This window comes from Prorops nasuta, unplaced genomic scaffold, assembly GCF_024137725.1.
Source record: "Prorops nasuta isolate Cenicafe-Biocafe unplaced genomic scaffold, Cenicafe_Pnas_1.2 PNAS00004, whole genome shotgun sequence".
Taxonomy (NCBI): Eukaryota; Metazoa; Arthropoda; class Insecta; order Hymenoptera; family Bethylidae; genus Prorops; species Prorops nasuta.
The window spans coordinates 6,000,528-6,015,189 of NW_027116801.1; the positions used below are offsets into that span (position 1 = coordinate 6,000,528).

A 14,662-nucleotide genomic window follows, 5' to 3' on the forward strand; every position below is an offset into this window, starting at 1 on the left:
TACACATTTTTATCCTTTTTGCTCATAATTTTCTTATTTATTTGCAATTTTATAAATCTCTACTTACATTCACAAGCTTGTATTAATAATTTAAGATTTATGCACATGTGTTGTGGCTTGTGCATTAATTTTTACTTTAAAGTGTGAATTATATCAAATTAGTATTACAACAAATATATTATTGGTTTACTTATTCCACGAAGATATTATTCATTTTAATGAAAAAGCTAAGAGTTAAGATAAATAAAATGGTTAGAAGCCTTATAATTGGCTTTTAAGGGGGCTTGTATGAATATGGATTCCAAACCATAGTAAAAAATAGTTTTTTTTCTTTTAAGATGATTCGCAACTTAGTGCGTTCCACGAGCAGATTTGGGTACCTCGTTAAGTTTAGGAAAAGAGACCTTAGAAGGGGATTTTATCTTTTCTGAAATAGGATTCACCTCCTGTTTAGGTGAGGAAGCCAAACTAGGTAAACGTACATTTTTCGACGAATTCTTTCTAAGCGTGACTAATGAGGATTTATTGGAGGTCATTTGAAGGTTTTCTACAGGATATGTCGAAGTAGGAGATGCAATCAATTTGTTTTTTGCCGCTGAACGCGCACTTCCGTTATCTGTAGGTTCGACCGAAGACTTTTTTTGGAGGGCTTCTTCTCCGCTGTGTAAATAATACTCCGACTTGGAGACTATGTCTTTTCCAGGTGTCGTTGCGTCTGGAGATTTTGCCAGGCTACTCCTGACAGATCGCGGAGTGACTGCTGAGAATTGAGAAGCAAGCCTTCGAGTCTTTGTGGGTGTTGATGGTGGTGGATGAGGTAATTCTATCTTTTTTGTCTTTTTCTCTTCCGCAGCATGTCTCGTATCTTCTTCTGGAGATTGAATCTAAAAATCCGCACTTGTTATCAAAATCATATACAGATTCTGTCAGAAATCTAATTCTCTATCTATAATTATATTTTAGACTTTTTAACACTTTATTTATTTTAGGCACATAGTAGCTGTCAGATGCTGATTTTTAATATTTACAACAACAAAAATGGCCAGATTGTAAAACGTTATACGATGCATCAAATATAAATGAAATTAGGTATATTTGGCTGCTACTATATGTTTCAAATAATATTGAGAATTTATCAAGTTGCATTAATCTTATGAAAATACTAAAGAAGCATCCAAAATTTATCTACATCTGAAATAAGTATATATAAAGTGCATTTATCAAAGTATTACCTTGTGACGGTTTATAATTCTATACTACGTTTCCTAATGTGTACTGAAGCTCTGTTTCAAAATCAAATAGTATTACAATGAATGTAGTGCACTGAAATAGTAGCTTATTTCTCAAATTTTATCATCTAAAATTCAACATTTTTTTTCACATTTTAAAAGACATTAAGCTAGCATGGATCGGAATATACAGGTAAAATAAAAAGATAATATAGTAAATTTAAAAACAAAAATATTATTATACGGACTGACCAGTAAACTTTAAAAGATACACTGGGTAGTCTTTACACAATTGCATTTGTATGAAGTGGTAACTCGTAATAATTAATAAGAATCTAACATTAGTTCGCGCGCATTATAATATGTTAACCGAACCGAAGTACATTTTAATCAATGTTGAAGCCATACAATGTATGTAAATGTGTCTTACATAGTACGCTAGCGATGTGTGTAAATTGCATGAGGTTTCTATAAAGTGATTATATAGATAAGAGATTTTATGACATGATTGAAACATGACTTTAGATACCTAGACTTTTTCTTATTTCGTTCACACCATTACTTATTAAGTCTTAAACATTTAAAATGCTCCAGAGCAAAGATGGATGGACTTTTATCTCCATAACTACAAGAAATATTAAATTTTTGCATAGAACCTTTTCGAAATCTCTCACTACTTAAATTTGGATTGGTCCTATGCAACGTTTATACATTTGATATCTCAAATAATTACAAAGATAAACGTTTTTTTACGTGCATGTTTTGGGACATGTTAAGAGACAGATTCTGTAAATAGTGAACACTATAGATAAAACGAATAAGAATTAGTTTACGTATCCGCAATAACGATTACTAATACTATCGTATTCGACGTTTATTTAAATACAATCTCAAGATATCCCGCATCTTTAAAGATTTTCCGATTTATATGCACTTTTCGTATAAGGGATTTCCATTGATACTCTCATTCTCCTTGAAGTTTTTCTTCTTACACATCCTCAGACATCGCTATGCATTTGTATCAGCGCACTCTTTTTATTTACGTTTATTTCCTGATGTTCAGAAATCTAAATAAAATATAATGTCGTCACCGACAAAGCATGGCATACAAAGAAGAAAAATTCGACGATAATATACTATTTACTAATATACTCTTTGCGATTATTTCTCGGCTGGTTCTATTTCTTTAAAAAAAATTAAGATCCTTTAGCTATGCAGTGATCTAGGTATCTTAACGATTAAATCGTGTCAAGGCAAACATTGTATCTTTCTAAAAATGAATTTTTTAATGCAATCGACGTGCAATATAGACACGGAGGGCGCCATATAATATATTGTATATTATTTATTAAAGCATGATATTTGTTATCATTGGCGCACTGTATACAACATATATTGTTTATAAACATTTCTGGAGACATTAGATCTTCGATGAAATACATTATCGATAATTTTAGGATTTATCACAAAAACATTACCAGATAATGCATATGTATCTAACTTCATTATAACGATGTACAATATTTGTTTCCCTTTTTCTCAAGCTAAGCTTTTCTAAATAATGATAAATATTCTACAAATAGCCTGATTTTCTTCCTCATAAATTAATGTCTCTTAAACGATTATTAATTTATGTTGTTATTATAACTGCTATTCGCAATTCAGTAGAAATCGTAACAAAAATTGTACATCATTTTTCACAGTCTATAATCTACATTAGCTATACTAAATATAAACTTCCGTTTTATCAATTATTATTCACTTATGTAAACGAATAGCGATAGTGATCGGTGTTGTTACTAGAAGGATTATGAATTTAACTTAGGAAATATATTGTTTTCAATGAATCGAATGCTTTTTGATATTCTATAATTAAGAATTAGAAAGTTTTTTTTCATAGTACACAAATTCATTATATCCATATCTTTTGTCAGAGTATGTGCTACACGAAGTTAATTCTATCATTACGTTGCTATTAGATCAGTACAGTGCAAGCGACTTATACCCTGACTGGCTGTGTTTGTTAATGCAACAACAAAATTGTGCATCAATGAGTGAAAGGGTAAAAAATACGTAGGCAGAAAATGAATAAAACGTTCAAAAATTGTAAATATTTAGTAAAAATTCAGCATTTTTGCAGTTGCTCAAATCCGATGGTCCATCGCAACTACCATTCACTTACGATTTGCTATCGTTTCATAATTGATCAAATAAAAGCTTATAAACGATATAGGTTTACCGATTAACAATTTACGTCCCATGCTTACGCTGTATGCATCTCGTATATCGCGTTAACATCACAATATTAGTCACGATATAAATCATAGATATGATTATCTATTATAAATTATTCGAATAAAATTTTTCCATCAGTGTTCAACAAAACGATAAAATTTTTGATTCAACGCATTCCTCTATCTTTCCATCTCCCTGTCGAGATACATTACAAAAAAATCCCATCCAGTCGACGTTCGAGAAATAAAAATAATCTCTGATCAGTATTGGTTCTTTGTTCCAGTAAGCTTTTTCTGGCATTTGTGTACACGAGACGACACACGTTCTATGCCTATTATCGTGTTGGAGAAACTTTGTGTGTCCTCTTTACTCGTGGAAGGAAGGAAAATTGGATTATTATGCAAAAGTAAATGTGAAATGGTTTTGAGACCTAGCATTCCTGGTTGAGGTTCTCGTCCGAGGTGGGCAGGCCATTCTTGCTATTGGTGAACGCGCCGGAAGGCACGGGGCTCTGCGGGCACAAGATACGTATCACAATTAGATCCGAGAACCAATTCCATCTGTACATTTTAACGACTCTCGCTCATCAACAGCGAATCTTCTCTAATTTCATCCAATTCTAAGCTTCAGTCTTGTTTCTATTCATTCAATTTATTTATTCCAAGAGAACAGCGTTGTTGAATTTGTTTCATAATTTTCAGTTAACATCTTTAATAATTGTTATAAAATAATGTATGAATTTATAGTGCTCAAAATTATTGCTAATAAGCAAGTAGCGTGTGTGCAAAACACGCTCTATGTATTCGCGTGATCAGTGCAAAAATATAAAAGGCTAGCTATTTTATTAAAATTTATATTTTAATAAAATTAACTTTTCATCTACTTATTGTAAATTATTTGTTATTGAGTGATCGGTGGATTTTATCATCTGAATAGCTGGTAAGCCGAAAATAAGTAGCAAAATTAAATCGTTGAAGAAAATACTTGTGAATATTTTATATCATACCTGCGATCCGCTACCACTTAGACTTTCAACGTTGGAGCTGGTTTGTCGCAGGTAATTTTTATCATCAAAAATCTTTTTATCTCCACCACCTGGTTTGTGCTTTACATTGTCCAGTGACCCAATTTTGCTCTCTGCTTTGATTTCGATTTTTTGCGTTGGAATCTGTAATTCATTATGAAACAATTAATTCATGGCGCATAAAATAGAAAACCAAGATAGAGATAGATAATTCCAATAAAATAGAAAGAGTCCTATAATATCGTAGAAAAACATGATGCAAATAATACATTTCGAAACATTCCTTTCAAATTTCTCTATTTTTATATTTCTCTAAATTAATGCATATAACATTTTAGCAATTCTCAGCAAATGCCCGAAACATGCAACTACATGCTTTGGTTCCTTTAGAGAACAATTTTACTTACTTTACTTTTACCAGAAATTTTTAAGAGAAACATTCGTTTATTATAGTAGTTGATCTTAATGAAATATAGAATAAGCGTTAATGAAATATTAATAATTAAAATTTGTAAATCTGCGTTTTGGTCGTCGTGACGTCTTTTGATGATTTCACCACATATGGAGCTAAGTATATATGAGAATTAAATGATTGTTAGTTGTTTGATTTACTTACGTCGTTGCTGGCATCCTGTGGTATCTTAGGTGGAGTAGCTGAAGACTGAACATCAAGAAATAACAATGATTTGTTAATATTGATGAGTGACGTTACATGCTTGACATTTTTAACAAAATGGCCTAAAACCATTTATCAGGTGGAAATTTGGCTGACATTTTCAAGGGGCAAAACATAATATTTTTACATAATTATCACTAATTATATAAACAATCAATTGCGTACAGAAAAAAGTTCATCTTTTAAATTTAATTATCTATATGGACATTCCCCATGCGCCACTATTAACATTATAAAACAGTTTATTAAATTTTTTTACATTCTCATAACGAAATGAACAGCGAGCGCTAAAAAAGTTCTAGTAGCTAATGATTTTTTGGAAGTAGCGAACTAGCTTTTGACATTATAAGTAATGCGTTGAGCTGACAAACACTGCTACTCGCTTATTCATGTTCCATAGACTAATGCAGAATAATACGAATAATAAGATATATCGAGACTCATAAAATTTAAATTTGAGAACACATTGAAAACATTGGCATGCTAAAATGTAAGGATTAATAAGTAATGAACTGTAAGATCGATTATAATACTTCCTTATAAATGCATCCTTTTTCATAAAAATTAGGAAATTAAGAATACACTAACCTTTACTGCTCCGCCACCAGGAACATGTTTCGCGTTGTCTTTGGAGCCAACTTTTGGTTTCGCTTTATCCTTGAAATCAAGCTTCACCGTTTCTATTTTCTTATCACCACCTCCTGGCTTATGAGTCGCATTTTCCAAAGATCCAATTTTGGACTTGGCATTCCACTGAAGCTTTACGTGCTCGATCTGGATTAAAAATCTGACTTAGGCAAGTTTCAGCAAAACTTGAAACAACTATTCTCCATGCACTTTACGTATTCGAAACTCTAATATTTGTCAATATTGAGAAAAAGTGTAATCAAAATAACCTTTTTGTCACCACCACTAGGCGTATATTTATCGTTCTTTGCCGCGATTTTTGGTTGAGCCTTGCTGAAATCAAGTTTTCTATTCTCGATTTTTATCTTTCCTCCACCGGGCTTGTGACTGGCATTTTCCAAGGAACCAATTTTCGATCTCACTACTTTCAAATTTGGCGAAGGTGCAGCGCCGACTTGAATTTTGTTCATTGGTAATTCTATAGAAATAAACAATTATTATATTTACGTTTTATCTCCATGGAAATATACCTGTATTTTCTAAATCATATATTTTCTCAATTATTTACTCTTTTTGTCTTGTGAGCCGGTTGATGTTGGTGTGTCCGGAGTTTTTGGCAGCGACTTGGTGGATTTACTAGGAGACTTTACAGGGGAGCCAGCTGATGATGATTTTTTGTCACCCTCTCTCGTAGACTTTTTCGGTGTGCTCGAAATACCATTCGAAATTGGAAGCTATATATATGTATTGTTCAGGGAGGATAATTTTACAATGATGAATTTCTCAAAAAAATAATTATAAACTTGATTCATCATACTCACATTACCACGTACCTTGCTTGCTCTACCATTTTGTATTTCTGAAATTATACAAAATATAAATGTTACAACAAAGTACTATTACTATTATCATTAATAAAAAAAATATAATACCGAAGCAAAATTATATATTTGTATACAGGCTTTTTTAAGTTCTTAGATTAAAACTGAAATCTTTATCTAATATTGCTTTACCCGGTGCATCAGGTGTTTGCACACGATGCTTCGAGTCGTTGCTTGATCCTTCTGGAGTCTTCGGAATTTTTCCTTCCTTATCATTATCACTCTTATCATCAACAAAGGTATCCTCTTCCTTTTCATCCTCAACAGTCATATCTTTGATAGGAAGCGATCTAGGAATATTGGGTGGATTTGGCGATTGAGGAGATGGCGTAGTTGGTGAGGATTTTGAGGACAATGACCTTCTCTGACCATTATCAAAACCTTTCACGCTTTCTTGCGGGGATTTCGGGGCTAGCATCGATATTTTCTCCTGCGATTCCGATTTCGCCATAGGTATCGGTGATTTCTGCATTTCCAATCCCGAAGCAGGTCTACTCAAATTCACAGCTGAATTCTCGTTGCTCGACAAATTCTTCAAAGGAGTTTCCGATCTCGAGGAACCAACGACCACATCGGTACCTGGCGTGCTAGACCTTGAAATTTCCGGAGACCTTTGGAACGTTCTTTGCTGATCATCGTTCAACGACCCTCTATCGGGTTCCCTCAGGGGAGAACTCTGCACAGCAGAACCAGGCGATGAGTTAGTTCGGACAGGAGTAATTTTACTCTCATCATGTAATTGTTCTTCCTGCGATTCTTCGATGGAATCACTCGAACGTGAACTCGTTCTCTGGTTAATCCTACTGGACGCTGGTCTGCTGGAAGATTCTCTTTTTTCACCCGCAACATTAGGATCTACATTCTTATCCTCCGATTTAGCTGTGGACGGTCTACTGGCCGATTGTGGTCTACTAAAATTCTTTTCGTCCAAACTTTTATTCGACGGAGATTTGGACGGATCGAGCAAGCCTTCGTTGTTACTACCAATATACCGTGGTGATTTTTCTACGTCCATCACGACATCATCATCATCATCATCGCGCACTTCCGGCCTTTTCTTCTGGCCAAAGCTATCTGGAATTTGCTTCTCCACCTCCGTCATATTTTCTATCACTATACGAGGTCTCGTGGATTGCCTGTCCTCCTGATTAGAAGAATTCTGTCGTGAAAGATTCACGGTAGATTCATTCCTCTGTATTTGCCTCGGTGCGCTGGGATCTTGGCCAGCTCTCGTTTGATTTGGCACTCCGCTCTGATTAAACACCAAGTGAGGTTGTTGTCCGTTTTGAGAGTAGACTCGTTGCTCGCTACCGTTTCGTTGAAGTTGCTGCGACTGTTGATTGGGTAGGAAGGGTGGTCTAGGTCCGATCTGTGGTCCAGGACTCCTGAGACCTGCTTGACCTTGAGGAAAACGTGGCGCAAAGTTTTGAGGATTTAGCTGTGGTTGGTTATGGACGGTTTGATTGGGTCCGAAATTCTGAAGGTTTTGGGGGTGTTGATTGGGTTGAGGGGATCGAGGTGGAAAAGGATTTCCTGGAGGTCGTGGTGGTCCGTAGGGTCTAAGTTGACTCGGTTGATTGAGATGAGTTGGTTGACCTGGTAGACCCGGTGGTATTGGACCAATCGGTGGTCCCAAAGATGGACGACTATCCAAACGTCTGAGAGGAGCTGGTGGTGCACCGGGACGAGGTGCGTTAGGTGGATAACTGTTCAAGGGTGGTCTCGGTGACCCCGAAGGTTGACCTTGAGGTCTAAACTGTGCACCTGGCGGTAAAGGTGGATTTTGCTTCACCTGAGACAAATATTTCACATTTCTACATAATACCATACAGTATTTTTGACTTTTTATCGAAAATAAAATGTTTGCAGAAATAACTGTACAATATTTTTCTTCGTTCAACTCAAAGTACGAAAAACACAACGCTTTTACATTAAACGTCTCATCGACAATTAAATGCAGTAGATGTATTGCAATGGCACGTGTGATTTTCAATCGCGATGCGTGTGTAGGACTAATAAAATACTTCATAAATAAACAGTAGGTATGATTTTGGTTTCACGTGATGAGCATACGTGTGTTTCATGGGTTTCGTTGATGAACCCTTCGCACTCAGAGTCACGTTCCAACCCTTGTCGAGGCTAAAGGGGTGAGCTTTTCGCGATTCACCCCGTCCTATCTATCCTTAACCCAAAGTATCCTGACTCATAACACGAAACGAACCATTCAAACTGTATGTATATATGGTTCATTCTCGTCATCGATTTCCTCCGCTATGTTTTTCCCGCGTCATATTATATTGTAGTAGCAAAGACCCTCTATCAGATCGTCATTTTCTATAGCACGAAACGTGCCAGTTTCGTTGAACAAATAGCTGTGAGAAAATTCTCGTTTCCCTGCGAACGTCCCATTCATTAATCAAACGAATCTGAAAACAAATTTGGGAATTTAAATATTCCAGGTGCACGTGAACTTGGCATTATTTCTGCGAAACAGCAAACTGGATAAATTGCTTAAGGTGGAATCGAGATGAATGATATTGGCTTTGGGCCAATCGATCTCTCGATAATGCGAGACGGGGACGTCTCGACGAGTGTTTCATCGTGCCTGCCAACCGTTTAACTTTACATTCGTTATGGGATTGAACCACGAATAACTCTGCTACTATCGACATTCCACGATTGCTTAGGACTCGGGAGGGTGGCGTGACCCGAAGCTGTGTCTTTTTTAGGTCGCACGATTCGCGGATCTCGTCCTAGAACTTTTAAAGTTAGGCCTTAAATGAATACGTAAGGGCCACCATATGGTCGAAGCCTGATTCGTGACGACAATTGTCATGTCAATGTTCTTACCGTAACCGATTTATAGGACGTTATATATTATACGAAAAGAGGTTAACTGATTTTATAAACTGATAAAAATATCTAGTAGGATAATTGAAAATTTTCATGAAGCTAAGAGTACTGTGAAATTGAACGTATGATTCTATTTTGAAACTGCATCTTGATTGTCTTCATTCCATCGTTCTTCCATCGTGTGTGTCGAATTTAAACCTACTAGTAATTCTCTTTTGCATGTAGATAGTTTTTCAAGCGAGCTTATATTTTTCATACTGAAATTTGATTCGCTTACCGGAGTCGGGCCACGTCCTGGGTCACCTATATTGCTGTTTGTTTCTTGCGAATCCATTTTGTACTATATGCTTATTAGATTAATTATATCAATCGGGTTATCTCGAAATTCCAACGAATCCACTCTTGGTTAACCTGTTGCGCATTAATAAATAACGTCAGCAAAGAAATCTTTGCTCTTAAAATTAGTCTCAACTTGTGGCTACATTATTGCGAGCATCGACCGTACAGCGTGATTCTCTGTTAAACTACCATGTAAAATAGCGTTTATCGCTCTTACATTGTACTGAATTATCTATACTAGGGCTAATGCGTGCTCGATTACTTCAATTATTCTCTATCTCGATTTACGTTCCCTTAGGCAATACAAGATCGATTATAATTTTCTATGGCATTACGTCTACATTACGAGTGCACAAAGTATATACTGGCTTGATGAAAATACAATTATTGTTATCAGTGATTTGTAATCGGTGCTTTTTCAACTACTGCATGTTATCACCTCTATATATTTTATATCAAAAGGTTTTCTTGCAGAGTAACAAAAAATTAAATGATTCTAAGAAAAAAAAAAAAAAAAAATCGAACAATAGTTATATTTTATTAATCTTCGAATAGCTTGGGAAAAATATTAAGTTCGATCACTACATTAATAAAATATTATTTGTTCAAAGAAACGAAGAATGCGCTTGATAGAATGAAGTCGTAGCATAAACGGTGCGAGACACGCGAGTGGCCATAGCAGGCAGGAATATACATCTGAGAATCGCGTTACCATATTCTGGCGGCGATTAACCTTGGTAAATACCGATGACTAGGTATCAAAACAGTGGCACGAATTCGTGTTTAAGACTCATAATTGGCTAAAGCATCCAACAATCTGACAGCCAAGATTATTGCTTTAAAATATTACTCCTCGGAGGTGTTTGAACCACGAAATATACCAAATTCTCTTACACAAACTGTGTATTTCAGATAAAGTTATTCTTTCATCTCTTTTAGAAATGAAAAATCTGTAAGGTAATCGAAAACGTGTTTCTTTATGCGTGATGGATAAGGATCGTGCTTATGCAAAGAAGAGGAGGAAGAACGAGTATACTTTGGTTTTACGTGCCAGCCAGAGGGTTGTTATCCTTTCAGTATCCTCCATCCACAATTTCCAAGTCTTTTACTCGCGAGCCTAACTCTCGTATTTCTTTTACCCCTACTTTCGCAGACTGAAATTTCTGGAAGCCAGCCACGGGTATATATATATATATATATATATACATAAACCAATCCTTATGGCCACGTTCTTTGACCAATAAGTCTGGCTAGACGGGGATAGGAATCTACGCTGTGAGAAAATCGTGCAAATTATCACGATGGAACACGTGGCTGAGTCAGGGCGGATTGTATTTTGCGGAGGCGAATTAATTGGAATATAATTTTTCTTTTTTTTATCAACTCAACTATATCGTGTCTACAGAAATACTGATAAAAGAACATTGCTTTCAAATTTTCTTGTGATAGTATTGGATGAGACAGGATAATGCTATACATTTCTTTTTTTCGATAAAATTGCACGCAATTAAAATATGCGTGCATTAAGGGGATTGGCAAGAGTTCGATGGAGCGTCAGAGACTTCCGGTCATAATTCTAGTGGAAAACCAGAAACGGAGTGCCAAGTCTTAAAAGTATAGCGAACGTTCCTCTAGTTATTGATCGAGGGCCTTTGAGCGTGTTTGACGCCAATGGTTTACGTGCACATGGGGATGCACACATACGAAGATATCACTGGCTTAATATGATCAAATTAACACGCTAATGGTTCGCGCGATGCAAAGGATAGTCGAGTGATCGGCGACTGGGTCAATTTGATTCTCACTTGTTGGCTGATCGGTATCTATACGATTTCCATTGAAAAACATTAACGAATTAAACTCTTTTCAGGACAAACGATTCAAGCGAATTGTCATAAGCTCTTTGGAAAAGAAGAGATTGTAGTTTTGTACAAATGGGATAATAGCACTTTATTAGATACGTGCGCTAACAAAGGAAATCCAGAAATTTATGGAACTAATAATAATTCTTGTATAAAAGTTATTTAAAAAGTAGAGACAGAGATTATGATTGAGTATGATGGGAGTATCAAGCCTTGATTAGAAAAGTTATTAAAGCTCGAAGTGAGGAGGTAGGTTCGTAAGGTTCCTCTGGGATATCACATAGTTATTTGAAGTTTCAATGTACGTGATTTTATTAGTTTTTTGCTGTCTTCGTTTGGTGTTCAACAATTATTTAAATAGAAGCTGTTTGAAGAAATTAGACTCTTGTCTTATATGGAAATTTTGGGTGTGTAGTATTTAACACTTTAAGAAAAAAGAGTACATCGAAAAGAAAGTGGAAGAAAGAAATTTCCATGCAGAGCAAGATTCCAAGAAGCACTCCTGCTACTCTTTAGTAATTTATTTACTTTAAGATTAAGATATTGCCAGGACACATTTTCCAATCGGCCAACTCACGCAATACACTCCTCTTTCAAGGGCATTTATTGAATTATAGATTCGAAATGTAAGGAACGGCTGTCTATCTCAGATTAACCAATACTGATAAGGTAATTACAATTTTGGTATTTTGTAAACCTTCGCAGATAAGTATATTGTCAATTATAAAGAAGTAAAGTGCGAAAAAAGTAGAACGATGTATGATAACACTATAATAGCTGTTCCCTTTTTATTCTTTTCACGTTCCTCATAATATATATTTTTTTACTATCAGTTTACGATTGCAATTCTTAGGAACAATCATTGTCGATATATTTATATCGCTTATTCAATTTATTTGTTTTTTACTGACACAGAATACAGATATTTGCAACTTTTCTTACTAGCTATCGTAAAAGACGAAAAGTAGTTTTATTAAATTTTCTTTAAATTTTTTCAAAGTGGAATTGACACAAAAATCGGAAGTAGAAATGGAAATGGCACATGGCAAATTTGATAAAAGCCTAACTTTCTATGCATGTGTGTGTGTTTTTGTGTGTCGTTAAGTTACACCTATTAAAGATAGCAATAAAGGTAATTTAGTTATTATCGGTAAGAGGAAGCAGAGGCTCTTCTTGTATAATAAATCTATTGCTTTATGGATCTACGTTGCATGCATTTGAAAATTTATTACAGCTGTCAGTAAGTAAAAAAAGAGGGAGGCAGACGAGGGTAATGACTGATAATGAGGATTGGCATCATAATAGGCGATGCCTTTTATGAGAGGAGCATCGGATCACCTGCAGAAGTGATGCGCAATTATCACGTGGCATTATTTATCGGTAGAGGCCATCAACTCTTTCTAAACGTCAGCCTATTTAGCCTATTATGAACAATCTTCCAATAATTACCCACTAATGAAAGCTGACTTGATGAAGTGTTTAGTACGTTGACTTGAGAGCACCAAGGGGACAAGGAAAAATGGTGATTAGCGTTTTAATAATATAAGTATAGTGAAGGTAAATTGATGATACTATAGCTTCTACCCGAGGCTATGTTAGAAGATAAAAAGAAGTTTAGGTACCAACACGGAGGGTGGTACCGTCGATAATCGATGCAGATTGACTTTGAATTTCTATGTTTTCAACAAACTGCTGTTACAATTATTACAGTCCCTTCATAACTCGTATTCATCCATACTTCTGCATTACTTGCAGCAATGAGATTAATGATTGATAATGAGCAAGTTCGTTCACGTGTATTCTATATATTTTTGCAATATATATGCATATGTGTACTTTAAATTGATTTCCTTATCCATCCATTATATCTTTTTCCTTCCATGAATTTGCACAAACTATACAAACTCTTTTATTCACTCTTTTTAAGTGCACTAATACTGCTGTGTAGTGTTTTACTTCAAAAAGTATTATAAGTTAATGTTCCAAAATAAACGAGTAGTTATGAATTCAATAATAATAAAAAGTAATTATTTTATTGAATTCGAAAAAATTAAATACGAGAACAGCTTACAAAATTTTCTGTTGATAATTACGAGAATATTGCACGAATGATCATCTTTTATATAAATTAAGAATTAGTAACATAGAAAGAGTAAACTAATAAAGTTATTACGAATAGAACAAAGCTCTACAAGTGTATTTAATAGGTGTTTCAATTTGAAGCGAATTTGTGAAAAGTTTATGAAATTAGCGATTTATGATAAGCACGGCTTACCTGCTTCCACGGTAAAGTTTGTAGGAATTTTATAATAGCGCGTTACAATTTCAAGCTAAGAGTGTGGTTTCTCGTGTGCTACTACCCTTCGCGAGGTAACAAAAGTCCTTCTTCGCCAAGGTACGCGAGACCGTCTGTACATCGGCGTGCAGTCCGTTTGTCCTGCCGTGCCTTTGCTCCTGCGCCCCAGTACACACCACACAATCCCATACGACTCACACGAACGCTGCTTCACGGAAGCATCTATCGATAAATAATAGACAAATCGTCTGGAAGGATCTCTCTCTCTCTCTCTCTCTCTCTCTCTCTCTCTCTACTTTGTGTTTGCTTGACATTCCCCAATTTTTTCGAAGCAATCGACTTTAATCAATAAGTCACAATGGTTTAAGCCAAGGGTTGAAACGTCCAAGGCTTCTCTTCAGGAGCAGCGATAATATTTTTTGTCCACTATGATGACTAACCACTTGTTTATTCCCTCTTTTTACACTCGAGTCTTAGCACATAGTGTAAAAAATTATTCCACAATTATTTTGCAAAAATAATTATTGATAATATTTACTTCTTCGATAAAAATTTGATTGAGATATAGACCTCCATTCATTTGAAAATTTGTATTATTTGCGTAATAATTATACTACAATTATATAGGCTATAGCAATTG

At 35.2% G+C, this 14,662-nt stretch overlaps 1 protein-coding gene and 1 long non-coding RNA gene across 3 annotated transcripts; one reads left to right on the forward strand and one right to left on the reverse strand.

Annotated features, from left to right (window-relative positions):
* The first annotated feature begins 676 nt into the window (after positions 1 to 676).
* LOC136772442 (uncharacterized) lies at positions 677 to 3,076 on the forward strand. The gene is made up of 2 exons (XR_010822454.1): positions 677 to 817; positions 990 to 3,076. It is a non-coding gene; the product is annotated as an uncharacterized lncRNA (long non-coding RNA).
* On the reverse strand, positions 1,445 to 14,095 carry tau (microtubule-associated protein tau). 2 transcript variants are annotated; one of them, XM_066725429.1, is made up of 10 exons: positions 14,002 to 14,095; positions 9,803 to 9,936; positions 6,805 to 8,464; positions 6,613 to 6,650; positions 6,360 to 6,525; positions 6,061 to 6,269; positions 5,753 to 5,938; positions 5,105 to 5,149; positions 4,471 to 4,632; positions 1,445 to 3,975 (listed from the first exon to the last, which is right to left on the reverse strand). In XM_066725429.1, the coding sequence occupies exons 2-10, from the start codon at positions 9,857 to 9,859 to the stop codon at positions 3,895 to 3,897; spliced, it is 2,604 nt and encodes an 867-aa protein (XP_066581526.1). In that variant the 5' UTR covers positions 9,860 to 9,936; positions 14,002 to 14,095; the 3' UTR covers positions 1,445 to 3,894. The 2 variants fall into 2 exon arrangements, with proteins under 2 accessions (XP_066581526.1, XP_066581527.1); XM_066725430.1 differs by lacking the exon at positions 5,105 to 5,149 and having other exon boundaries at positions 14,002 to 14,090.
* Between the last annotated feature and the right edge of the window lie 567 nt (positions 14,096 to 14,662).